We start from the raw sequence: 26,923 nt of genomic DNA on the forward strand, positions 1-26,923 counted from the left end.
GGAACCGTGGATTTCGGATGGAATGCCAAGACAGCACCTGGTTAAAACCAAATACTTTTTGTGCAGATGAACAGAAAATATTTTCGACACTGTTTATGAAAGTAAGATCTACTCGATTTTTTCCCATTAACAAATTCATGGTGATTTGCTAATCATTTATAAAAAGTAATTCCTTTTCGGAACTTTATGCAGATGCAAGAGAAATATTCCTTGACTTTTAATTTCACCAAGTTTTTGACTTTCGTATCGACATTAAGATCTTGCTCAAGGTAAAACTTTGGTACCAATGTGTAAAAAACCACTCAATTTCAAAACATCTGTAAGGTTTTCTTTTCCCGTGTTTTTTTTTTTTTTTTTTTACAATATCATCTCTGCCACTGTAATTACACACACCAATGTACTGCTTGAAATGATTTATTTATTGATTGGGGAAATCAATATAACAAAAACATGGATTTAACAATTGAATGATAAATCAAAGTTAGTATTAACAGTGTTTTTCAGTTTAACGGCATTTGCTGTCAACCTCCCAGCTGTTAACGAACGGATCCACATCATTTACAGTTCGCCGTGATGATGTCATCATGTCGTCATACACTTCATTGTTGTTGGTTCCAAAAAGTCCACCTACTTTTCCGTGGTACCATCCACTTACAACGAGTTTAAGTTGATCTCTTGGAATGTTATAGTTGACGGTGAATCCACGGCCGTACACGTTAAAGGACTGCTCCTCTGAAACCACACTTAATTCTCCAGATCTGTATGGGGTGCTGATAATTTTTCCATCAACACGAAGCTGCAATAGAATTTAAAGTTTTGGAAATTGGTTAAGGATCTTAATTTTTTATGTCGGGGCAAAGGACGAATGATACCCAATTGAAATTCCATGCAAATAAATTTAATTATTCAAAGAAATTCATACCTTTCCATTGGGGGCGATTTGTAGTTTCTGATTGGCTGTCATGATGATGAGTTGTTGTTTGTCTTTTCCGAGGAAATTCATGATGACAGAGAAATTTCCATCAGTGTAGTCTCGTGCTAGAACATATGAACATTTTCCAGAGAAAGCGTACTCCTCACCATCGAAGGTTGTGACGCGGTTGCCATTCAAAGTAGCAACAGCTGAAATAGAACGATGATATTAATTCATAACTGAATATATACCAATTACAACAATGAAATAACAAATTAATTCCAGAAGATATACATGTATTACGAAGACATTTCAGTACCTCTGAATGGTGGAATCCAGTTAGAAACATCAGAATCGGGAATGTACTCCGACAGAGATCCCCATTTGTTGGAATATTTTGGGACATAGGAGTGGAATCGATTGACATACTTGGTGACTGATATTTTAGGAAGTTCCCTCAAAGACGGCATAGCTACAGGCAGGTAAGTGTCCATTTGTATTTCCCCTGATTTTGGGTTGAAAACAGTAATCCTAGAGTTTTGAAGGTTGGAAATGGAATTCTTGAGAATCGCAAACTCCTCCTCAATGTCTTTTTTGATCATATCAAAGATGTTGGTCATGACAGATTTGATATTTTCCTCCACTTCCCAAAATTTGTATGCGTTTTTAGCCTACAAATGTATGAGATACATGTAATATATTCATTCCGAAACAGAGATTTAATATTGCGATTTTAAAATCTTACGATAAAAGCAAATTGTCCTAACCAGTTGATAACTTTGATCTCCAGCCTGTTTAATGGTTTTTAATACAGGTCCATTCATTCTAGAAGCGATTTGGTCCCTGGCATTGTAGATGGCGTTTGTATACTGACTAGCCATATCTGGCACTTCCATTTCACTAAGTGTTCTTGAATATACATCGTACTTTGATTTTAAGTACTCAGATACGTGGTTTCCTGATAATTTGGACACCGCAGCTTCAATGAGGAAGATGGAAATAATAAATAGAGGGAAAAGGTGCAACATAAGCATTCATTTAGATCAATATTAATCTAGTAATAAAAAATCTTAAAACTACCTTGGTATTTTTTCATAGAACTTTCAATGACAGCAGACAATTCAACAAACTGTTGTTCAATGAAATTCATCAGTTCAGCATAATTCTTGCTGCCTCTTGATTCCATCAGCTTAAAAACAAAACAGAAACAGTATACTTTCTGCATAATATCACCAAACATAGCATACAACTTTTGGGGAAAACATGTCTTACTGTAATTATTTCCTTGGTGGCCTCCACGTAAACGTTGTACGCTTCTTTACCGGGAAAATTCTGCCATTCAACAGGGTTGCTTTTAATTATCTTTCTGAAATGAAAGACAAACCGAATGTAAAATAATAAAGAAGTCTTCCAAGCTTTATTTCGTATTTTGTTGCAGTTGGATTGTGTTTTCTTTTCTCATTTCTTGAATGGTGTGTAGTGAAATACCTGATGAGTATCATATCAACAGTGGGATAGTTCTTTTCGATTTCAGTCATGATCTCCTCCATAAATTTACCATATGGGCGGTATCCCTCACTGGCAGCCTGACGGATCAAATTGTATTTGGAATTCAGTTCGTCACCCACGGCTTTGGCTGCTTCAGAGAAAGCGGTGTTCATTTGCCTGCTGGTCAGAGCTATCTTTGCAAGTCCAGATACCTTTGAATATGAAGATAAGAAATAAATTAGAGTGATTTCAAACACAAGAAAAGAGTCTAGCGAAATAGAAAAAAAAACTTTTCCTTATAAATGGAATCCAGGTATTACTTACTTTGAGATCCTGGATCATGGAAGGTCTCCAATGAATACGAGTGTGCAGGATTCTTGATGTATTCAATCTCATTGCTAGGAGATTATCTGTAATTCTACGAGAATTTTCATCTCGGTACACCTCGGCAAGAATGGCACTGTCGTTCACGTACTTAGCAATGAAGTGCAACACATTCGCTGGGTTATCTGAACAAACAAATATTTTGTTAATCTTTCAGAAAAAGTAACCAGTATATTGTCGAGAGTATCCAATGAAATTACACTTTACCTATGTCATAGTTAATTTGTGCATCCAGTAATTTGTTTTCAGGATCGAAAGTGATGCGAGAGTCAATTTCCTTTGTGTTATCGTACATGTTGCGCAAACTCAGTCTGTATGGTTTGGTTTCGATCTTTCCGGACATAATCATCGATTTAATGGGTGAGGTCACCTGGAATATAAAAGAATATTGCAAAACAATTACAACAAAATAGAAGCAAAGATATTGGAAGGAAGTCCATTAATTTAACCTACTATTTACCTCAACATTTATTTGGCGACGAAGGCTGTCGATTTCTCCCATCAGAGCAAAGTTTTTATTTATACGTTTCGATGTTAGGTAGTCAACCTTGATTCCGCTGGAGTACTTTTCATCTGACATTCCAACATGTGATTTAAACTGAACATCAACACTGCTGAAGATGTGCCTCAGTCCGAAGCTAAAGGTATAGTTTTTGTTGGATCCTCTTGAGATGTCCTCAATTCTGGAGTTGATGACAACGGTCTTGTCTTCATCTTTAGAATATTTGAATTCTGTCTTCCCATCGAAAACAACGCTTCCTTGGTTCAGGGTCATTTCAGAGTCTAATTTCACATCCTTGTAAAAAAGAAACATTTAATATTTATCAGTTAGTAAAACAATTTTGATTCAGTCTTTAAATGTTCAAAAACGATATTTTCACAATTAATAGTAGTTACCTTGCCAATGCTTGGGATTTCAAAGGACACATCAGCTTTCATAGAGTCTCCTTGAGGAGTAAGGCTGGCACTGGCACCAATTTTCTTGGATGTGTCTCTGTCTGCATCCCACATTACAGACCCATCGATAGACTTCTTGCCATATTTAGTCTGATAGGATCCAGACAAAGCAATGCTTCTCTCTGGAAATCTCAGCTTCAGGTTGTTTCCATTTTCATAGTTGCTTCGACTGTGGACTAGTGAATGTTCAGCATCGATTCCAAAAATTTGAGAATCATCAATAAGGATATCCCATGACGAAAGCATGCGGGAAGATGACATTTCTCCTGATCCCTTGAATTCAACGGATTTGGATGGTGTGGAAACTTTAACTGTAACTTCTTTTCTCTGATTATAAGAATCGGTGACATATTTAGTTTCAAATTTCGCTTGTCTCTCTGTTGATGCTGTGTCCAAGTTAATGGAAACAAGGGCATATTTGACGGACTCGGACATCTCTGCTTCCCCATCGAATTTCATTGGTTGTGGCTCTCTCATCACGAAAGACATAGAGTGTTTTGAATCTTTAGCATAAGCAAATTCCGTGTCCAGTAATTTTTCATCATTAATTTCGGCAAGGAGGGATTGTTTGGCAGAGTCGCTGGATTTTTCGCTGCTTCCTTGGATGTTAAGACTTCTCAATTTGCTAAAGGGGGTGCTGATTGTTAGTCCAGCTTTGTGGGTGGTGATTCTCCATGTCTCACTTGTGGAATAGGTTGCATCAGACACAATGGTATGTCCTTTCATCCATGAGGCTTTCATGTGGTTTCTGTATTCATTGCCATTTTTATCGTTTTTAACACTGAACCTGACGTTTTCAAGTCCACTAATATCACTGTTGAACTCAAATGAGCTGTCGATATCTGACATAGACATGTATCTGAATCTAGCATCAGATTTTGCATTTCCAATCGATGTTTGTACATTGACACTAGTGGTGAAGTCCAGGGGACGTCCGTTGTGAGAAACCATCAGTTTTGTGGATTTCAAACCAGAAAACGGAGTAGATAAAGCAACATTGAATGACATAGGTGTTGATTCAAGATCGATCGTAGACTGCAAATTGATGGTATGGTCTTCCCTAGACAAGGTCATTTCGGAGTTGTATTTTCTTCCAGTTGTGGTAGTTTTGACAGTTGCTTTCAGATTTTTCATACCATCGAATGGCGATTTGAAAAGGATATCTACTTCCATTGGACTGAGGGAGACCTTCCCTGCAGCTCTGATATGTTGATCGTTGCCGTATCCAACAGAAACAATTGATTCGATGCTGTTCCTGTTTGCCCCATGTTTTACAGTAAGCTTTGTTTGCTCAAATCCACTGAATGGGGTTTTAATAACCAAGACAGAGCTGATGCGACGCCAGTTTCGCCTGAAAAAATTAAGTGTTCCCTCCATTTTCCCCGTGTTTTCATGCTGGAAATCAGCGCTTGTCCTAAACTGGTCAAGGTCCCCGCTATGTGAAAATTTAGCATCAATATTACGAAGGTATGGTACCGGTGATTTGACTGACAGTGAGCCCTCAATAGCGTCTGTGTTTTTGAACTGTACTGATACAATTGCTTCCTCAGTTCCATACCTTGTGGAGAAATCGGTCTTGAAGTCACCAAGTGTTCCTTCATGATGTAGTTTGGTCATTGTAGTGGAAGATATTCCGTCTATGGTGTATGTAGTTGTCGCTGTGAAGTCAACCAACGAAGCATCATTGTACTGTAAAGTATTTGTTTGACTGAAACTGTATTGACTTCCAACGGAAAAGTCCGTTTGTGATTGAAATATACCGTTATCTGACGACTGTGTGTACGTGGTAGAGATATCATTATAAGGACTTTGGAGTTTCAAGGAGTGTTCTCGTGAAGAATCGCTGACTATATTACGCAATGAGACTGATACAGTTTGGGAGGATCCATAGACAAGGTTGCTGGACACTTGTAAGTTTTCCAAAGCTCCATCTTTGTTCAATGTAAAAACTGTAGATTCGAAACCAGTGAAAGGAGTCTTAAGAGACATTGAGACTGATACTGCGTCAGAGGTATCCAAGGAGCTATCGAATTCGATCTTTTTTATATTGTTTCCAACTTCCAAATGAGTAGTGTATCCATTGGAGGACCATGTGTTTGATGTTGAAGCACTCAAAACTTCAAAATCATTGATAGGGGTCTTCATGTTAAAGTTGGCGTTCAGGCTTGAATCTCGAAGAGAGACAGATAGATCGGCTTCTAATTTTTGATTGCGGAATGTTCCCTCCAGATGGGAAATGATGTCCCGTGATGTCAGCTCATGGGTGAACTTCATGTTTTGTTTCTCAAATCCCACGAAAGGCGTCTTTACGACGAGATTGGCTGACATTTGGGGTTGAAGATCAAAACTGATGTCACTTTCAATTTTCTTTCTATTAAAGTTTCCTTCGGCATGTCCTCGAAGACCATCGGAAGATTTTACAATATCGACACTGAAATCCTGCTCTTCGAAATCTTTGAATGGGGTTTTCAGAGATACCTTAAACTCCTTCTTTAATCCATTAATGACAGTGAGATCAAATTCAGATTTCTCTTGGTTGAAAAGTACTTCGGCGTGTGTTTGGCAACCCTCACCTGTAGTGTCATGAGAAAACAAAACTTCTTGTTCCTGATAACCTAAGAAAGGTGTTCTTACTGCAATATTTCCCTCCATTTTTCTGTTGTTTCTAAATGAGATGTCCATTTCTACAGTTTTTTGCATGAGTGTTCCTTCCACTTGAATTTTTGGTCCTTTCTTAATAAACTTAATGTTCTGATTCTCCAAATCAGTAAACGGCGTTTTGATCGAGAGACTCCCTTTCTTTGCTGAAAGTTCGCCATCAACTTCAATTGATTTTTGCCTGTAGCTGCCTTGTGCATGGACTTTCTTATCATCAAATGTAAAGCTTAAACTTTGGGTCTCAAAACCTTTGAGAGTCGATTTAAGAGACAACAATCCTTGATTAGATGAGAGCTCGCCGTTAAACTCGATCGTTTCTTGCATGACTGACACGATGGCATGAACCTTACCACTTTCAACTCTGAAGGAGAGTCTCTGACTTTCGAAACCAGTGTATGGAGTAATGATTTGCAGATCTGCGTCAACAATTGTATCGATATTCAAACTGGCTGTAAGTTCAATCTTCTTCCTCTGGTAGGTAACTTCTGCACGTGTTTGATACCCACGAAGGGTTCTCTCGTTATCTATGGAAATTGCTTGTTCTTCAAATCCTGGGAAAGGTGTTTTTAATGAAAGCGTGTGTTGGATTCCATTTCTGGTGAAAATGGAGTACTCGAGCTGAACAATCTTTCCTCTAAATGTTCCCTTTACTTGAAGGGTCTCTCCGTTTACAGTGAAGAGTATTTCTTGTGTTTCGAATCCTTCAAATGGAGTCCTTATCAATAGATTACCAGCCTCAAAATCCACATTTGCATCGACTTCCACTTTCTTGCCACGGGCTGAAGCCTCGAAATGCGATTGGATGCCAGTCTTTTCAAAACTGTGGACAAAGGATGCTGATTGCTTTTCGTAGCCAGAGTATGGTGTTGTGATTATGACAGAACTAGTCGAACCTGGTCTTTTGTTCAATGTAGCCTCAACAGAAATTTCATCCTTTTCAATTCCGACTTTGGCAACACTCGAGATACCATTAGCATTTACTTCATGGTTGAAAGAAGCGGTAAACATGTTCATTCCTGCTATCGGAGTTTTGATAGTTGCACTTGCAGATATGGAATTCTTGTTGTTGAAGGCGGTATCCATTTCAACTGTTTTACCTCTCATCGTTCCTTCCGCATGATTTCTGAATCCCCATCCAGAGCTGATATGGTTAAAGGCCAATTTCATTTCCTCAAACCCATTGAAAGGAGTTTTCAACACAATGCTACCTTGGAGTGGCGTTTTGTCGAAGCTAAGATCTGCAGAAATACTCTTTTGACGGAAGGTAGCTTTAGTTGTCGTCTTTAATCCGGAGGAAGAAAGAGAGTAAGTAAAGTCAGCCTTAGATTCTCTAAATCCTTCAAACGGTGTTGTGATGATGAATTTACCACTCATTCCATCATCAAAAGCAATTTCAGCAGCACTGATGATAGATTTGTCTCCTGAATGCATGTTTATACTGCTTTTAATTTGGCCATCATTGTTTTCGTGAGTGAACGAGGCACCACTAGTTTCACTGAATGGAGTTGATAATCTTACAGTTCCTTCTTTAATTCCATTATTAGAATAGGTAATGTCTGCTTGAGTATTTTCTCCATTGACATTCAGTTCAGCGTGGGATTGCATGGAGCTTGTTGACTGTGCATGGGTGAAAGCTCCAGACAATTTTCCAGCTATGCTTTTGATGTTGAAAGATACAGAAATAGGTTTGAAGTCATAAGAAATATCAGCAGATAGCATTTCCTTTCCGGATAAACTGATTTTTCCATTGCATCTAAAGTTGTTCAGATCTCCATCATGGCGGAAATGAACTTGAACATCATCTAATTGACGGAGTGGAGTTTTCAAAGACATTTGTCCGCTGACTGACGACAGCACATCGAGGGAGGTGTCAATTTCTATTTGTTTTCTTCCACTATACGAAATTTTTCCTACAGTTTTAAAGTTTGTAACTGCTCCATTATGTTTCAGCATGACTTTGATATCTTCAGAGAATGGAGTTTTCAGAGTCACGAAGCCATTCATCCCACTGCGTCGATCGAGTCCGAAATTAGCTGTCACTTTCTTACCGTTGAAACTGCCTGAAGACTGGATATTGAAATTCTCTGAAGTACCATCTTGTGACACGGAGACTTGAATGTTCTTCACCACTGGACATTTTGATTTCAGGGAAGCTTCGAAGGATAACGAAGAAACGGTGTTAAAGGAAAGCGTTCCTTGGATTTTCTTCTCCCCGCCATAAGTCAATTCAGTGCCGCTCTTGAATCTCTGACCTGATCCAGCATGATTTAGTTTAAAAATGATATCGTCAGAAGATGGCCGTTTGATGAAGCCATCAATGTTTACTTTTCTGTCGGTGTCTACGGTCAACTGAACTTCGGATTTCTGGCCTTCAAGTGAATAATCGGCATGACTGTTAAAATTCCATATTCCTCCATTATGTCGGAAGGAAAAGTCACTCTCTCGATAATCAGTAAACGGCGTGCGTATGGCCAGTGCTCCCTCAATTGGACCAAGGCTGTTAAAGGTCACGTCACCCTCCACTTTTTCACCATTAGCAGATACCTCAGCATGGCATTTGAAGTTGCTTATTCTTCCTGCATGGGAAAATGAAGCAGATAAACTGTTGATTTTTCCGAATGTGGTAGTCACTGCTGCTCTGCCAGAGATGTCGTTAGTTGAGTCGAACTCTGTTGTAAATATAATATTCTGTTTGCCATAATTCATTTGTACATCTGTCTTGAATTGTCTACTTGTACCCGAGTGTTTTATAGTGGCTTTCAGAGGTTTTGTGTAAATTGTATCTAAGATGAGTAATCCCTGCACCGGAGAGGACTTCAGAGAGAATCTTCCATCCAAAAGACTTTTACCTCCGTATTTGATTGTTGAAGAAGTAAACATAGGAGAACTTTTATGAAGAAAGGTACCCTCAATTGTTTTGATGTATGGCGACTTGACAATTACTTTTCCTTCCAGGTTGGCCAAAGAACTGAAATTCACGTCCATTTCAGATTTGTCGTTGTTGTGTTGAAATTGGAGATGGCTTCTGAAGTTGTTGAATGTTCCGTCATGCGAAATACTGCCTTTCAGACGATGCATGAATTGAAAAGGAGTTGTCAACTGCATATTTCCTTTGATGTGATCAATTACGTCCATGTCAATGTCACCGGTAAATTTCTTGTTGGACCCATCAGACCCTTCGGCATGGATTTGGAACTTCTTCCATGTGCCTTTGTGAGAAAACGATCCTTGTAGCATTTCATAATCTTTGAACGGTGTTTGGACTGACATTTCAACTGAAATATCAGACTCAAAATCCATTTTCAGGCTCGAGGCAATTCTCTTTTTATTCAGGAACATGATATTTACTTGGTTGTTGAAATTTTGTAAGGACCCATCATGTGTCACAGACAGTTCAGTATTTTCAAACTTCCTGAATGGAGTTTGAAGTGCAATTGAGACAGCGATCTTTGGATCTATGGTGAATATAATATCTCCATTATATAGTTTCTTCTTTCCTAATGTTACTTCTCCGTGACATTTAAAATCACGAAGAGTCCCTTGATGAGAAAGGATGACTCCTGCCTTTTTCAGTCCCTTAAACGGTGTTTCAAAGGAAATATCAGCTTTGAAATTTGGTCGGATAGACATCTTAAGATCTGCAGTGATAAATTCCTTTCCAATTGAACCACGAACGCTTGTTTTGAAACTCCTCTTATTTCCGCTGAACTTCCAGATTCCCTTCATCTTCTTGTACCCGGGAATTGGGGTGGCCATGTTGACAATAACAACAGAAGCTGATCCTCGTTTCATGGTAATATCGGCTGTATATTTGTTTCCTTTGCCTAGAAGTGCGTTTGTAATTACTCTCATATTCGTTGGTTTGCCTTTCTTGACAAGAGTAAGTGTGATGGTCTCGGTGAATGGATTTTGAATCTGAATTTTTGCTTTAGTTCTCTTCTTATTTACCAAATCCGCATTCAATTTAAACTGCATTTTCTTGTCTACTTTTACAGCACCTGTCGTTGAAAAGCCTGAAAGATCTCCGGAGTGTTTGAATGTGGCTGATACATCCTTATGGAATGGTGTTTTTAGTGTAGCTGATCCAATCAATTTCTTTCCGTTTGAGAATGCAACAGATGTTTCATATATAACCTTTCTTCCTTTTTTCAGTGACGCACTGGTATCGAAAGTCTTAAGTGAGCCTTCGTGAGAAAATGCAGCCGTCATATCATCCACAAAGGAAGATTTGAATTCCAAAGATCCGATAGTCTTCTTTGCATTTTTGAACATTGCAGTAATTGACCCTTTATGTTTACCATATTTAGCATCGGCAGTGATTTTGAAGTCCTTAACTTGACCAGCATGTGAAAAAGATGTTGCAAAGTCATCTGTGACTGGAGAGTCAAATGATAAGGACCCTGTCCATGTTTTGGCGAGTGAAAGCTTAGCATTGGCCTCGTACTTCTTGGATTTGCCATACTGAAATTCAGCCTGAGATACAAAATCTGTCATTTCTCCTTTATGCTGGAATGACGCTCTCATGTCTTCTGACAAAGGGGATTTGATGCTAATACTACCCGTTTGTTGGCTATATTTGGCATCCAATTCATATTTCTTTCCTCTGCCATATAAAGCATCCAAATGTGAGCTAAAATCGGATATGGTACCCATATGTTTGAAAGAAGCGGCTATATCATCATGGAGTGGAGATTTAATCAAAATACTACCAGCTGATTTGCCATAATTTCCAGTAATTTCGTATTTCTTTGACTTTCCATACTGCATTTCAGCGTGGGAAGAGAATTGGGAAATGGACCCTTCGTGGTTGAATGCAGCAATAAAATCTTTTGCAAAGGGAGATCTTAGTACCAAAGTTCCTTCTAACTTCTTATCATTGGAAAAGGTTAAGTCTCCTTGAATTTTCTTTCCTCGGGTGTATTCAATCTCACCATGACATTGGAATTGACCACTATTGCCGGTATGACGAATCAATGCTGCAGAATAGGGAAGCTCTTGGAAAGGTGTTGTGAGAGCAATGCTGCCTTCAAGATTTTGAAGATTTGGGCGTAAAGTAGACTCCACCTTAATTGTTTTACCTGGCAAATATTCAATACTCAGTTCGGTAACTTTCTTTGCCTTTTGGTCATTATGTGTAAATGAGACACTGCTTTGTTTATACTGCTCAAATGGGGTTTTGACCTGGATGCTTGCTATTATTCCACCGTATGAACTCCATTGAGAAGTAACGGACATAGCTCCAACTAAAGGATCGACCATCAAATTAGCACTGGTATGGAATGATTTGGAATTGCCTGAGAACTCGGCACCAATGGTCATTTTGCGAAGATTTCTATGTGGTGTCGTTAAAACAGTGTTAAAACTCTTCTTGTTATTCCATTGTCCACGATTTTCCATCGTGATGGAATCTCCAGATGGTAGGACGATGGATGATCTTGTAACAGTTTCACCTCTTTCGTTGGATTGGTCCATACTAAGCTTCAACTTTTCTACTCCAGGTATCTGACTTACTAGTTCGACTCTTCCGCTCATCAGTCCAGTTGGAAGGAAATCAAAATGTCCATCTATCATACCAAGGGATTTCTTGTTAGAAAGATATTCAACTTTACCTGTTAGAGGATATCGATCATATTGAGAGGAGATTGACAGGCTCTTAGTGTCTCCATGGCATGAAAGAGTGTGACTTGATGTAGCAACTCCGTTGTGTCGTTTATAGATGTTCACCAAAGAGATGACTTTCCTTCCTTTACTACTGTAATTGATCTGGTTATCGATCATTCCAACACCGTGTTCATGTGAAATCGTCAGAGCAATGTCTTCAGCAATGCTAAAGGGAGAACGCAAAGTTGTATCGAAAGATAGTGTTCCACGTGGAATTGACATACTCTGCTTTGCATTTACACTGAAGTCAACGATGCTACCATCGGATCCAAATTTGAAAATAGTTTGGATCTCTTCAAATGTGTTTCTGTGAGCCCAGGAGGATTCTACTTGTCTTGATGGACTGCTTAGCTTGACATTGCCACTGCTCTGTAAATTCCATCCATTTCGAAAATGCATTACCTCTCCAAGGTAGCTGTAAGTGTTTCCGTTGTGCTCGAAAGTAAGGCTATTTTCAAATCTCTTTCCGGTGTCAACATGTTTTGCAGCAAGGTAGAGAGATGCTATTTGTTGCAGAGTTGATTTCAGACTCAGTCTTCCTGTGATATCTCTGGAAGAAGACGTCGTTTGGTCAGCAGCAAGCATATCCGCTTGAAGGAAATCCTTGTTCCAAGACAATTTGATCATACTTTCAATTCGTCCGGTCTTCTTGTGCTTCATTTCGACTCCAGATCTTTCAAATCCTGGAACTGGTGTTTTTAAATCAAGACTTGCTTCAAAATCATCCCATTGCAATGGCCGTTTCACGGAGAGGGTGGAAGACATGCGCTTCATTGGTTTCCAGTCAATCTCTATGTTTGTCGAAGATTGTGTTTTGTCAAGTTGATGACCAGCATTGATATTAATGGATTTGTAGTCTTTGAATGGAGATGCAATTTTCAGACCAGCCTTGTAGCCATTCTTTTCCTTACCAAACATAGAGTCTACGGAAACTTTCTTTTTATCCCATTCAGCATCGGCATGGGTAGTATATTTAGCTCCACCCTGGTGTTTCAGATTAATACTGCCCGATCCCAAAGGACTTACTTTTGAAATTGTAGCTTCCAAGTTCTCAATTCCTTCAAAGGTAATGTCGCCTTGTAGCATCAGTTGTTTTGAAGGGTCTTTATTTGCATCCCATTTAACATCCAATTTGCTGGAGTACACTGGAGATTTCATTCGAGTGTCAAACTCCGCTATGATTTTGCGGGCGGGATTTTCGATATCAGCTGCCAACTGGATTCTAGATCCAGGACGGACCAGAGAGGACAGGGAAACTGCATATTTTGTTTTGCCATATTGAACTTCAGAGTTGGCCTGTAGATTTGTAGGAATGAGTCTGTACTGTCCTGAGACAGTCAACATTTCGTAGGAGGGAATGTTGAAAGAGGTAGAGATGTCGTATTCCTTTACTGCAACTTGGCGTACCTTTGTTTGGATGACGCATTTCTTTCCGTTTTCCAGTTGAATTGTGATAACGTTGCTGCATTTCTTGGCGTTGGTTTGATCAAAGATATTGCTGATGACAATATCTCTGCCTGGAATAGAAATGCCTAGTTTACCTACCAGACTTCTAAATTTCTTGGATTTGTCTGTAAGCTCCAAAGAAGCACTGTAGGAGGATTTCTTGCCAAAGAGGACATCCAAGGAAGAATCAATGGATTTGGAAGTCTGAACATGTTTTCCTTTCATTTGATAGTTCACACCCTGCAAGTATATCAAAAATCAATATTGATATCTCAAGAAAACTAGGAACATAGAACTGAATATTGAATTAAATGATATGGAAGCAAACCCTGGTACTTGGGATTTTACTTACAAGGTACGGGAAGATGAATTTGGTGTTAGCGTCAAGATTGAACTTCTTCTGTTTCTTATTCAGAATATGATTCATTGCAGTGGCAATCTCAATCCGCTTCTTCCTATCTTTCTTGTTTGCTCCGTATTGGACAATGACAGTGGCCTCGGAGTGTTTCCAGTTCTTGCTGATATCGAAGTTGACGTTGACGTTGCAGTCAGATTGCTGTTTGAAGCTCAGAATCCTGAATCAAATAACATTTTTAATTGAAAAACATTTAAATATATCTCATGCGTATTGCATACAGCCTATATATATATATATATATGATTTGTAAAATATCAGTATTTATGGATACAAATTTTTGCCCTAATCCGGAGTTATTTTAATCTTACATGTTTCCTTTTGCAGCTGAAAGGCTCTTCGTGTTGGCAACATTGAGTTTTCCATTTAGAGTGACCTTGTCTCTTTTGACACGGGGAATGACGTAATCAAGTGTTGATCGTACTATGGCTATTTTCTTATTTTTCAACAGGAACATGGAAGTTAACTTTGTTGTTAAGATGGGAGATTTGATGTCGATTTTGGATCGTATTCCTGTACTCTTTTTGTTACTAGCATCTCTCAGTTGAACTGGAACGATAGATGAACATTTGTGAGTATACTGAAGTCAGATAAAAGCTAGCGAAAGTATCATCTAACATTGACTATTTCTGCATGATTAACTTACCGAAGAATTTCATGGGTTTGGAAACGATGCGATCAACGGTTAAATCGACCTTTAAAGCCTTTCCGCTTCTGTATTCAGCTGAACCTCCAAAGCTTATGAGTTCCTTTTCAGGTGTTTTGATGGATAGATATGGTCTATACTTAGCAGCTTTCTTAGTAGCATATTTCTGAACTCTGGACTCAATCACATACTCTTTCTTCTTCTCAAAGCTGATACTGGCTTTAGCTAACACCACCACGCGCTTTTTAGCATAATTTACTGAAACGAAATATATAATCCTGAAAGTTTAGGCCATCAATCCGAGAGAGAAAAAACCCCCGAAAATAATTGTAAAGAAACGTGATTAAGAAATGACAATTTTTCAAAGTGTGAACTAAATATTACCTGAAGTCTTAATTGGTTGTTTGGATACTCCGCTTAACACCAAATTAGCGTCTAAAACTTTCATTCCTTCGTAGTTGATTCCTCCTTTAAGTTGGATGGGTTTCATTTTGGGAGCAGATATCTCCACATTAGGTGTATAAGTATAAGAGTTACCCTTCCTCTTTTTTGCCAGTTCTGCAACTACTGAGTATTCCCTCTTATTGTGGACGAATTTTCCACTAACATGTTTCAGATTTTTTTCATTCTGGAGTTTACCTATGTTAAACATTCAAAGAGTATTGTGAATTATGTCTGTCAAACGAGGATTATAATTCATTGTATATTAACTTGATATTTTGTAGCATACCTGTAAAGGCATATTTACTCCATGGTGACTGTAAACCAAGCTGAATTTTAGAGTCCGCTTTGTTCAGAAGAAATTCTGCGGAAAGAGCCCTGTCAACTCGTGATCCTGGTGTGTCAAAAGCCATACGGATGTTAACGTCCTTCTTGCTCTAGTGAAAGAAAATAATGATACAAATTTGGGTTCGTTTCCTCAAAAGAGAAATAATTGTCAATGCTATAACTGTACGTGTGGAAAACATAAATACTTTACCGAGGTAAACCTAGCCTCTATATTATATGACTTGTGCGAATCAGCTTTCAACAGGGATAGATCAATATTCACTGGTCCAGTCAGAGGGAAGTACGGGGCGTTGGCATCAAGAGATGCATTGGGAAATTGAATTTCTCCGCACAATTTCAGTCCAGTGACTTTGGAAAGACGGGATCCAGTGCATGTTTTGTGAGTCTGCCTATTTTTTGTGATCATTTTTTGTTCTTTTTCCGCATCTCGGTGAACAGTAAAGAAAGCAGTCCTACAAATAGATCATTTCAAAAAAATTCCCTTTTTGCTCTGTAAATACTTGTAATCAGTCAATAAATAGCAATCTTAGAAAATACCGTACTTCAGGCTAAATATTTCCATTTTGTCTTTCGGTATGTCCAAGTTGGCATTGAAAATCTTTCCATCTTGCAATTCTAAATGACCTTTTAGCAGCGTGCTGGAGTGAACAGTTGACACCATTTTCAATCCGCTCTTTGTCACAAAAGCATCGACACTCATCATACTAGAGATCTCGACTGCAGCACTACAAACAAAATATTATATATATTCTCAATTTAGTGTATTAGTGTATCATTCTTTTGTTATCTGGATGAAATCTACGTTGCAATGCGAGTTTTACTTAAATGTCACAGATAGATAAGACGATTTGTTTGAAGGCAAAAGCAATGCTCTAACCTGGGTTGAATTGATCCACTAATAAGAAGACTACTCGGGCTTGTACCCAGCTTTCGGAGATCAGCCTTTCCGGAGGCTTTCATGTCAATTGTGGCTGTTCCGTTAATTGTCAAATTCAATGGGAATCCAGCACTGGTTGGAATAATCATGGAAGTGTCCAAGAACATGATGTTCTGTGTGAAGGAATAGTCGTGGTTTTTAGACATGCTGATCAACATCTCTAGAATGTTGAAACTATCTCCACTCAAAAGACTCTCAAATCCGTTGAAACTGTTGTAGGATAATTCGTTTCCAAACATTCGCATGTATAGAGCTCCTTTTAGTTGATCCATTCCCATACCGAACTACATGTATAAAATAAACGTTGTATATGATCTTTTCAGAGAGTTAAAAATATCCAAAAAGTCACATAAAAAGAATATGAATGTAAAATGTAAAAATGTATACCTGGCTGTCGATTTTCTTCATTTTCTTGGCATCAATACCTTTAACTACCTGGCTGGTTGCCTTCTTGACATCCTTTTCGGTAAAATACCCATTGGGTCCAAAGTAGGATTCCAAGAAAAACTCCAGACCTTCAACTCGTCCTCCTATTTCAAGAATGTTAACAGATCTTCCGAACAAGTCTACTGTCAGGTTAGCCATCAGTGATCGCGGAATGAATGATTTCGACGACCAGATCAAATTACTTTCAACTGAAGCCCCTGTGTTGATTTTCTCGAGGAAGAAGGATCCTTCGTAATTTCTAGAAAACTTTCTCTTGTCCATATCAAATTCTTTTTTCAGGTACTCGTTTTCCAGGATGGATCTGATGTCCTGTTTCAGTGGACTGGAGGATTCCATCAGATTTGTGAGATGAGACCAGATGAAAGAACCGACTTGGTTAACCTCTTCTTTCTCCAGAGCGTATTGAAATGTAGACAGAATGCTTTTAGATGGACATTGCATCAGGGCCAAGTAGGCGGCTATTCTTAATTCAGAGTCTTCTTCTTTGTCATTGAAAACTTTTAAAACCTGACTTCTCTGTAATGAAGAATCGTCGTAATATTAGAAGTCATTTATACTAGTTTTGATTGTACATATTTTCATTCAATGTCCTAAATTAATTAATATAGTACGTACGTCATTCTCACAAGATGCACGACGGAAGGCTTCGATTGCAGCAATTCGTACTTCAATTGGGTTGTCTTTTCGGGAGATGCAGCTGTTGAGTGTTGCAGTAGCTGAGCTAATGTAACCAGAATTCCCAAGAGCGCGAAGCGTCAAGATGATCTGAAAAATAATAAACGAAAGCAGATGAAAAATGAAAAGATGAAAATGCAATATTGATATTAATCAAGGATTATTTCTCAAAATGGTTCAAAATCATACTAACATTGTCTTTGTTGTTTTCATCAACGTAGCAGCCGTATCCAATTTTATCCTCCAGAGCAGAAATGACATTAGCGATGTCCAAATCGTTTTCACAAGCAGCGTTCTTGCAATAGGTGTTGACTAAGGAGCTCACAGCCAGCAATGCCTTACCATTCTTCTTCAGAAGAGGCTGTGATGGAGACAAGTGTTAGAATATTTCTTTCATATGAAATAAAGATAATGTATTTTCACATGTACAAATTCTTACCAAGACTTCTCTGATCATATCCTTCGAAGGACTTTGGATAAAGGCCAAGGTCGTCAACCACATGTCGGCCTCCATTCCTGTCACCTCATTGTCGTTGATCATTTTGGTAAGCATGACAACAGAGGCTGATGTTCCAACCATGGGAACTGCATCCATGAAAAACTTCCTGGAATAGTTATTGAAACATTTAATTATATCAATATAATACAAGTAACGTAATGTTTTATAATAAGACAGTTGCTTTGAGAGAGATTTACATGTTACCTGACTTTCTGGTTGTTGTCACTGCAGAGAGTACCACTCTGTATGTTTGAATAAACGTCATTCAGAGTTTGAGAGTCGGCTGCTCGCATGATATACACAAGATCGGAGAAAAGACGAGGTGTCTCAGGGCGAATATCCTCCTTTGTTTGGATGCAAATATTGACCAGTTGTCTTTCAATGTCTTTGCGAGTTTTCATGCTACTGGCAGCATCTGAGTAGTGCTCAAAGTTCATGTCAGTCTTCCTGCTCACAGATCCTGTCAAAATTGAAAAGAATTCAGTTAGGTTGAACATATTCACATTCATCACTGCTTTTCAAGCAACGTAGTGTACCAATATTGAACTTACTTGCTGATGATACTCCACTTTTCTCGGTCGTGTATTTCAGTGTCTGTCTGCTCTCTGTGATAGCGCCACTTGATTCTCGTGAAAACGGTCTAAACAGATGCTGTTCTGTACAGGAAGATCCTTTCAGGATTCCAGATTTGCTAATTTCCTGCTGGCAAGAGTGACTACTCTTCATGACAGGCAAGGACTGGATTTCCTAAAGAGAAGGAACCGAGTGTATGATAATTGCATCAGTGGAAGGAAATGACACTAAACAACAACTAAACCATAAACAGAACCCGATATCCTACCGATGGAACTCTGTATGGTGTTCCTTGCAAAGCTGTTTGGAATCCTTGGCGTTCTGTGCAGCCTAAAAGATTCTTGTGCTTCTTAATGGTCACGGTGTACCACCCATTCTCGGACACTGTGTAGTCAGCATCACATGTTCCTGTCACGTCAGCCTGGAATTAATGTACAGATATTCATATCGATTTTTCATGCTTATATCCGTGTCGCTTTCTCTTCATCACTTAGTTAAGATGAAAAAAAAAAACAATAGACTGTCTTTGATGCTTACCTCCTTGACTTTCTGGTCAACCTGTAGATCTTCCATTGTGTTTTGAATGAGGGAAAGGATACCTCGTTTGATGTTGAGAACCCAGGTCTTCTCACTCTCAGTTGGACACAGAGACTCAATGCGACCATCTTGGAAAGAGAATCTCAGTGAATTCTCCTCCAACTGTTTGCTGAATTCTCCGGACATGGCTGACAGGACAAAATTTTCTGGTGACTCGGGGTTTCGCTCGTGAAGCTGTACATTCTTGACCTTCAGAACAAGGTCACACTTTGACAGAACTTCCACTTGAACTTTGGTGGTCATTTTCATTCCCGATTTCCCTTCAGACGCCCCCTGAATGAGAGTGGTTGTGTCCACATCGTAGTCGTATTCATAAGTAGTTCCAGGTTGATATCCGAATTTTGTAGAGTCTGAAAAAGGAATGATTTATGCTCTAACTGTCATGTCCCGAATATTTTTCAGAAAATTCTACACAGCAATCGTAGGCATAATGACAACACAAAGTTCAATACGTACCTGTGCATGTTGTTGAGCATGTATCACCTGATGCTATATCATTTATAGGTCCTGTAGATTAGAAAGAAAAAGCATAGGTATGTATGAAAAAGTAAAATAGAAAAAGTAAAATTGAAGTAGTTATTGTTGAATTTTATAGATCGTCATTATCAAGTTCCAGGTTTAAAATGTTAGAATAAAATTACATGTATGTTATAAGAATCTTTACGTTGCTAGATATATAGTCAAGTTTATTTTAGATAACTACGAGATATATCGTGTTTAAATATTTTAACAGAGAGTACTATGTTGGAGTAGGTAGATGTTTAGTGTAATTATTAAAAAGTCTTTGTTCACGCACTAACCTCATCACAAGTTATCAAAATGTTATTGCCTTAGTGTGCATTACAGGGCAAGGTTCAAAGTCAACAAACATGTTCACTACTTTCCATATGAACAACTTAATCATTACACGACACAATGGTGATAAACATTCCTACACACGACTGGGAGTCAGTTGATGTACTTTACATATTGTTAACTAATTAATGAAATTCAAATAATTCAATATAAGATCATAATAATTCAACAGTAGTCAAAAGTACATGTGTTTATGATTGATTGACTGATTGATTGATTGATGTTTTCCGCCACACTCAACAATATGAGATATATATCTAAATACACGTGCCCACACACGATTAGGAGTAGCTATTGTTAAGTAATTAGTGTACCCTAAATAATACAATATTAAATATTTAAAAAATTCAACACTAGCCAAAAGTACATGTAATTATGTAATGTATTTCATCTTAATTAAAGAAAGACAGAAAACAATTATAGACCCAATAGTTATGTTTTAATTTTAAAATAATGATAGTACATTCTATTTGATTTCAATCGAATTATGTCTCTTAATGATATCATAATTTATATACTGAAAATAAAATTTAAGAACTTACCCGCCCAGATTCCTGCCGTTAAGGCTAGAAGTAAAAGTAACGTTCGCTCCATCGTGGGAGCTTGGCGGTTGCTTTTCTGTGATTTAGTATCTGGATTGTACAGTCGTGAATTTATACTAATCCAGTGAGAGTAAAGTACGATGATAAGAGTGATGACGAGGGGACACCAGTCCTGATACTAATTACGCACTTCACCGTACTAACCCGCCTATAACAGCAGAAATCGGAGTATCGGTACAAAGTGCAGAGTAGTCATATGATGTGGTCTCTAGATTTAACTCTGAGCGGTCATCGACTAATTATATCACATTTTATTTCTCGTAATATTGTGTGTTAAATAGTATCCATTGTTATAGGCAGACACAAAACATTATGCTAGGAAATTAAGAAATTGTTGGTTTTATTTTAACATTTTCACTTGAATTCGTATCTGTGATTTCTGTATTGGCATGGACATGTTTAAAATAAACGGCATCATTGATGGTTGTACTGGAAGATAACTCCCGGTATCTTATTTTTATCCATGCATTTTGAATTCTAATTATTTATCAATTTTATTCTGGTGCCCAAACAAATAAAATAATATACTGATAACTGTATCTCATGAATGTTACATGATTGATTTAAGATTAATCAAACAGTATAATCTCACATGGTGAAATTCGCATTTGATTTGATTTTTGTATGTATTGTCGGGAGATTTAATGGGCATCCATGGTTTTATACCCAATTAAAATTTTCCATAAAAATCAAAGATGAATTTAGAATTATTTTTCTTAGGTACATAGGCCTATGTCATATTTCAACGGCATGCAAAATGTGAAAAATTAAAGTGGACGTGTTAAGAATTAATATAACATCAAATGATCAATTAGACAAGTACAATAAAAAATATAAAGATATCGCTTTCCAATTGCTAAATACGTAATGGAAGCGCTTTCTTCCTTTATATAATCCTGTTTTAAAACATTGGCAGCACGAGGTTCAAGCATTTAATTATTTATTTCTCTGCACATTACAAAAAAATATTTTCTTTCTACCCATAAAATTCTTCTTTTTATGTGCACCTTGGGGTAGTTTATTGATAGTGGTTAAATGTGCAATATGTATATAACTATGCTATAGTGTTGTCCAATAGTCCGGTCCTCTTCCCACAATTCTGTACAATTCATAGTAGTGAGGAAGGGGTGGGGTGGGGGTGCGAACGGGATCGTTGTTAATGAAGAGGCGTCGTTCGAGTGTGATTACATTATCTAAGTGTAACTTTTAAAAGTACAAACTTAATGTCTCGTAACAGACATTTCTAAAGTAGAGAATTCAGAGTTAGTGTCGTACAATACTAGTGCTTGCAATACTATCATTGCATGTCGGAAGTAACAACTGAATTTCAATTCACCGATGACATTCACTGAATAGTGGTCGCTATACAAAGATATAAAAATCGGGGCCATACTTTGTAGCATCCTTTATTCGTCCATAAATTATAGTTCGTAATATGAAATATATATTCAACATTTGGCCAGATTCTCTCTCTCTCTCTCTCTCTCTCTCTCTCTCTCTCACACACACACACACACACAGTATGAAAATAGTTAACCTACTAAATGTCCATATAGATAAGATAAAACTTTAAATAAAATCCCCACTAATAATTGCAGATTATATGGAGCGAGGTTATCTCTTTCGTGTGTGCCGATTTTGTGTATTACAAGTATTCAATAATATATTTTATTACACTTTCAACAGTGAAATGCTATGATTTATCCATTAGATAAAGATGAAATTTTCAGTGTAAAATTGTGACTTCATGTTGTTTATTACTATTTTGAAATAAACTTGTTCTAAAACTAAAGATTTCAATATGTAATACACAGAAAATTCAATGCTTTGTAGTTGGATATGGAATTTATTTCACGAGTGAAAATATTGATGAGTTCCTGTCCCACTTGTGAAATAAATTCCATATCCAACTCTATATACCAGTCTTGCCCTTGAATTCATAGGCTAGAAGCCTTGATATTCTTATATTTTCGGGTAAAAGTTTATGCAAGTAGAAGGGAAGATTCTGGGACTTCCTCAGGTGTACTTGTGATGTAAATCTACAAATACATTAAAATGGTAGTCAAACTCATTCTACAAGGTCTTTAAGCCGCTAATGAAGAAAGAATACCAAATCATTTTTCAAAATCGTTATAGACTGCTGATGTTCATATGATAACTAAAATACAATGAAAAATAAATGGGTCTTGTTTATCTTAATTTAGATTAATAAATTCCGTTAGAAAGAAAACTCTTTTTAACGTTTTTGTAGAACGAACACCTAGAAGGAACGATACCTAGTTCAAAGCTACCACTAAAATGTCACAGTTTGTAACTAAGAGTATTTCAACTTTACTGGATTTTCTTTTTATATACATGTATTCTAGAGCGAAACAAAACTATTGACCCCCCCCCCCCCCCCCTTATGCGTAAAACATTGACACGATTTAAAAATTTCCTATCCCTTAATGAATGAGTATACACATGCCTATAGCTTATATGAACTTTTCAGATATTTTTGTCCGGAGGAGTTTCTTTGCTATAAAGAGGTTTCCTCCAGTCTTTATTTCGTGCGAGTTATAATTGAATACGTTCGTGAGGAAACTTTGCACTGTAAATGGTGGTGTTTATTTGGCATTGTATATTGTAAACAAGATACGGGGCTCGGGTCGGTGCAATAGATTTAGTCACAAGTACAAAGTGTCGTTAAAATAGGGCAATAAGCTGCGCAATGTCGCATAAAGACATGGTGTTTTATCAGGGTCCTTTATCCGTCCTGGATTTTTGTCTTTTCTTTTATATGATTGTTTAAATATTGTACATATATTTTCAAACTTTCCATTATTATCACAATTTCCTAGCTTCGGTAAGAAATCACACTACATGTATTTATGGCTGTGTACAGATGGAAGGTTCATTCTCTTTATTTCAGAGAAAAACATTCATCAACCTCTATTGAAAGCCAAGAGTAGCATGGTCTACTTCTGCCGTATACAAGTTATTTTTGTTTATAGATTCTGTGATATGAAACTTAATTCTGCTGACATGTAAGAAATTTTTTATCAGATATGTTTTAGTAAATTTTTCAGAATTATCTAGTATCGCTAATATGTAACACCCAACATGAGTCATGCAGCTTAATTAGGTCAACATGCAGCTTAATTAGGTCGACACGTAACTTAATTAGGTCGACATGCAACTTAATTATGTCGACATGCAATCAAATATGTTTAACATAATACATTGCATTTCAACATAGATAAATTGCATTTCATCATAAGTACATTGCACATCGGATGTCACACGTTGGCGATATTCAATTGTATTTTTCCCTGATATCCGATCACATTGTTCTCGTATGTCAACATCAGTTTTAAAAGTTACATGTTGTCATTTATTTATGTTGCGTATCAACATAACAATCTTGTTTGTTGATATAATCTACAGAAAAATAACTCGTTTTATGGCGGAAGGAGAATGCCACCATTCAAGAGGATCCGAGCTTTATTATTTAAAAACCTGTACATTGTTTTACGTTTCGTTTATCTATTCTACATTGTCAAAGGGAATAAACGTTAACGACTCTGGGGATTAAATTTCATAATAGAAACTTCAACATACACAAATAAACAGTTTCAACAACATTTTACATATCCTACAGTACTTTAAAACAAGTTGTTGTCTTTTGTTTGTTGAGATCCGCTATTTACGAAATTTAAGTTTTAGGGTATGCAGTTATAAAATTATCAAAATTGAAAAAAGTAAGAATGGTTGTGTATAATAAGCATGATAAACAACTAAAAAAAAATCAGTATCAGCTTAACTTATTACAAGTATACGTATGTATTTCAGATATTTGAAATCATATCCATCCTGTTGAAATATCTTATGAAGTTTCTGAAATCCTCATTTTGCTCGTCATCAACTCTTTATCAGCAGTGACCTTGATTATCGTGAATTTATCAGAGTTCACACACACATTTACACACGTGTTCTCGTTTGGGGTCAGTATAAGATAATGGAATATGCACCAACAGATAACAAGGTGCAACGGCACGTGCCTGCGTGAGGAGTGTTTCATACCTATAAATGTCATTATACAGATCGCCTATCACTGGTCGTTATCTTCACCTTTTCACATAGCATATTGCCAATCAGCATCAGTATCATTCTCCTGATATTTCACTAGCAATACCTATTTTACCTGTAGGTCATTTACCTTTGCAGGTACATTGATGTAAAATTGTATTAGCAGATTCCCCCCCAGAATCTTCTATTGAAGATTTTTTTTTTGGTCGTTTACTAAGTAATACTCAATCTCAAGTAATTACAATGTAAGTAATTTTCAATCTCAGTCATGTTCAGAAATCAGATGGCAGCAAAAAAAAAAAAACAAAACAAAAAAAAACCAAAAAAAAAAAACCAACAACAACAAAAAATAGTCGTGACACGAGACCTCCACCTTTAAGGTCATATCCGCCTACCGTGACACGAGATGTCCATTTTTAAGGTCATATCCGCCTACCGTGACACAATATCTCCATTATTGAGGCCATGTCCCACAAAACCCGTGTCTGTGACTTCTAATACCGGGCGCCAGACGAAAGAACAGTCACAACCTATTTTAAAAGTCTAAGGTGTGACGTGGCGCCACTAGGCGACCGGTCAGTTCAGAATCACACAAGAGTATGTTGTAGGAGACTATTGTAAGAAATGAATGGTAGTGGTGGTGATACTGCCCATCTGTGACGTGGCTTTGTTAGCTATAAATCCCGATTTTGATTTCAAAGAATGCATGACCCTGGACAATACTTGAGAATTGTTTAGATCTATAAACATAACCAATATCAGCTAATATGTTAGTTTTGTACAGCTTAAACTGTACAAGCTTGGGACTCAAACTTTCTCACACACTTTTGTTATAATTTCTATAGATATTTTACAGTGCACTACTTTTATTTATAATTTCTATATATCTTTTACTATGCATTACTTTTGATAGATTTCTACGCACTATGGTATTGGCGGTAATTTGGCCTTCACTTCTGATTGAAAAAGTGTAGATAACGATCAGTGATGAATCCCATAAAATCCTAGAAAGAAATTAAAATTGAAAGTAAGTTGAGTACGGAACCTGCATACTCCAGGGTGAGATCAGGTGCCCTGGAGGAAGGCAATTCATAAAACAATAACATCAAATCATGTTCATTTCTAATATTTACTTGAACATGTCCAATGTTTTTGCTTTTGATATCTTTATAAGATAGGCAATGAACGCGCTGCAGTTGTAAACAATGTGCGTATGAATAGGAATTACTTGATTGATAAGATATCGGTAGTACTATTTTAAAGGCTGGGAATTAGAACAGAAACAGAAATGATAGTATAATGTAGACATAACATTGATATCATTTTTGAAAATTCGGGTATGAACTGCAACGCTTCATGAAGTATGCTGGCGTGAAGGACGTAATTCAAGCAATCACATATTTTCAAAAATGAAACATGTTTCTTTTTTTTTTTTTTTATAAAGAAAGTACCTGGAGGGTCCAACTCATCTTGACCACACATTTATTGATAAAAAAAATAATTATTCCCGTAGCAGCCCAACCAATCTGTCATAAGTTATATTTTAATCAGAAGACTATCGTGAGCATAAGTAATACACTCGCAGTTTTTAAATATATTTTTTTATTCAGTTATTTCATTTTTTCAACAGAGTCCTTCAGAATAAAACAAAGATTATAGTGATCTGTCATTTCTTTGATGAGATATACCACGGATATCTCCATGCTTCGTTTCGTTGATGAGATTTACCGCGGATATCTCCATGCTTCGTTTCGTTGATGAGATATATCGCGGATATCTACATGTTTCGTTTCGTTGATGAGATATACCGCGGATATCTCCATGTTTCGTTTCGTTGATGAGATATACCGCGGATATCTCCATGCTTCGTTTCGTTGATGAGATATACCGCGGATATCTCCATGCTTCGTTTCGTTGATGAGATATATCGCGGATATCTACATGAGTCGTTTCTTTGATGAGATATATCACGGATATCTCCATGTTTCGTTTCATTGATGAGATATATCACGGATATCTCCATGCTTCGTTTCGTTGATGAGATATACCGCGGATATCTCCATGTTTCGTTTCGTTGATGAGATATACCGCGGATATCTCCATGCTTCGTTTCGTTGATGAGATATACCGCGGATATCTCCATGCTTCGTTTCGTTGATGAGATATACCGCGGATATCTACATGAGTCGTTTCTTTGATGAGATATATCACAGATATCTCCATGTTTCGTTTCGTTGATGAGATATATCACGGATATCTCCATGCTTCGTTTCGTTGATGAGATATACCGCGGATATCTCCATGTTTCGTTTC

The 26,923-nt window shown here is 37.3% G+C and overlaps 1 protein-coding gene across 1 annotated transcript; it reads right to left on the minus strand.

The window, feature by feature from the left end:
• Positions 1-398: 398 nt before the first annotated feature.
• Positions 399-20,595, minus strand: LOC130054827 (uncharacterized). The gene is made up of 29 exons (XM_056165737.1): positions 20,483-20,595; positions 19,542-19,592; positions 19,026-19,435; positions 18,757-18,909; positions 18,467-18,662; positions 18,120-18,375; positions 17,856-18,021; positions 17,610-17,777; positions 17,357-17,506; positions 16,682-17,257; positions 16,235-16,578; positions 15,900-16,082; positions 15,548-15,809; positions 15,299-15,446; positions 14,953-15,207; positions 14,569-14,826; positions 14,234-14,471; positions 13,860-14,082; positions 3,683-13,747; positions 3,246-3,581; positions 2,993-3,155; positions 2,726-2,910; positions 2,402-2,613; positions 2,186-2,279; positions 1,994-2,102; positions 1,681-1,892; positions 1,233-1,584; positions 923-1,122; positions 399-796 (listed from the first exon to the last, which is right to left on the minus strand). Exons 1-29 carry the CDS (start codon positions 20,532-20,534, stop codon positions 506-508), a joined length of 16,308 nt encoding a protein of 5,435 aa, XP_056021712.1. The 5' UTR covers positions 20,535-20,595; the 3' UTR covers positions 399-505.
• Between the last annotated feature and the right edge of the window lie 6,328 nt (positions 20,596-26,923).

The sequence above is a fragment of the Ostrea edulis genome, chromosome 5, assembly GCF_947568905.1.
Source record: "Ostrea edulis chromosome 5, xbOstEdul1.1, whole genome shotgun sequence".
Taxonomy (NCBI): Eukaryota; Metazoa; Mollusca; class Bivalvia; order Ostreida; family Ostreidae; genus Ostrea; species Ostrea edulis.

What these genes read in the sequence shown, in the direction of transcription:
- LOC130054827 (XM_056165737.1), bottom strand. Translation starts at nt 20,534, where the DNA reads ATGGAGCGAACGTTACTTTTACTTCTAGCCTTAACGGCAGGAATCTGG. An exon ending in AAGTGGAGTATCATCAGCAA is followed by an intron (nt 18,376 to 18,466) that starts GTAAGTTCAATA and finishes CAATTTTGACAG; the next exon opens with GATCTGTGAGCAGGAAGACT. An exon ending in AATTCATCTTCCCGTACCTT is followed by an intron (nt 13,748 to 13,859) that starts GTAAGTAAAATC and finishes ATATACTTGCAG; the next exon opens with GGTGTGAACTATCAAATGAA.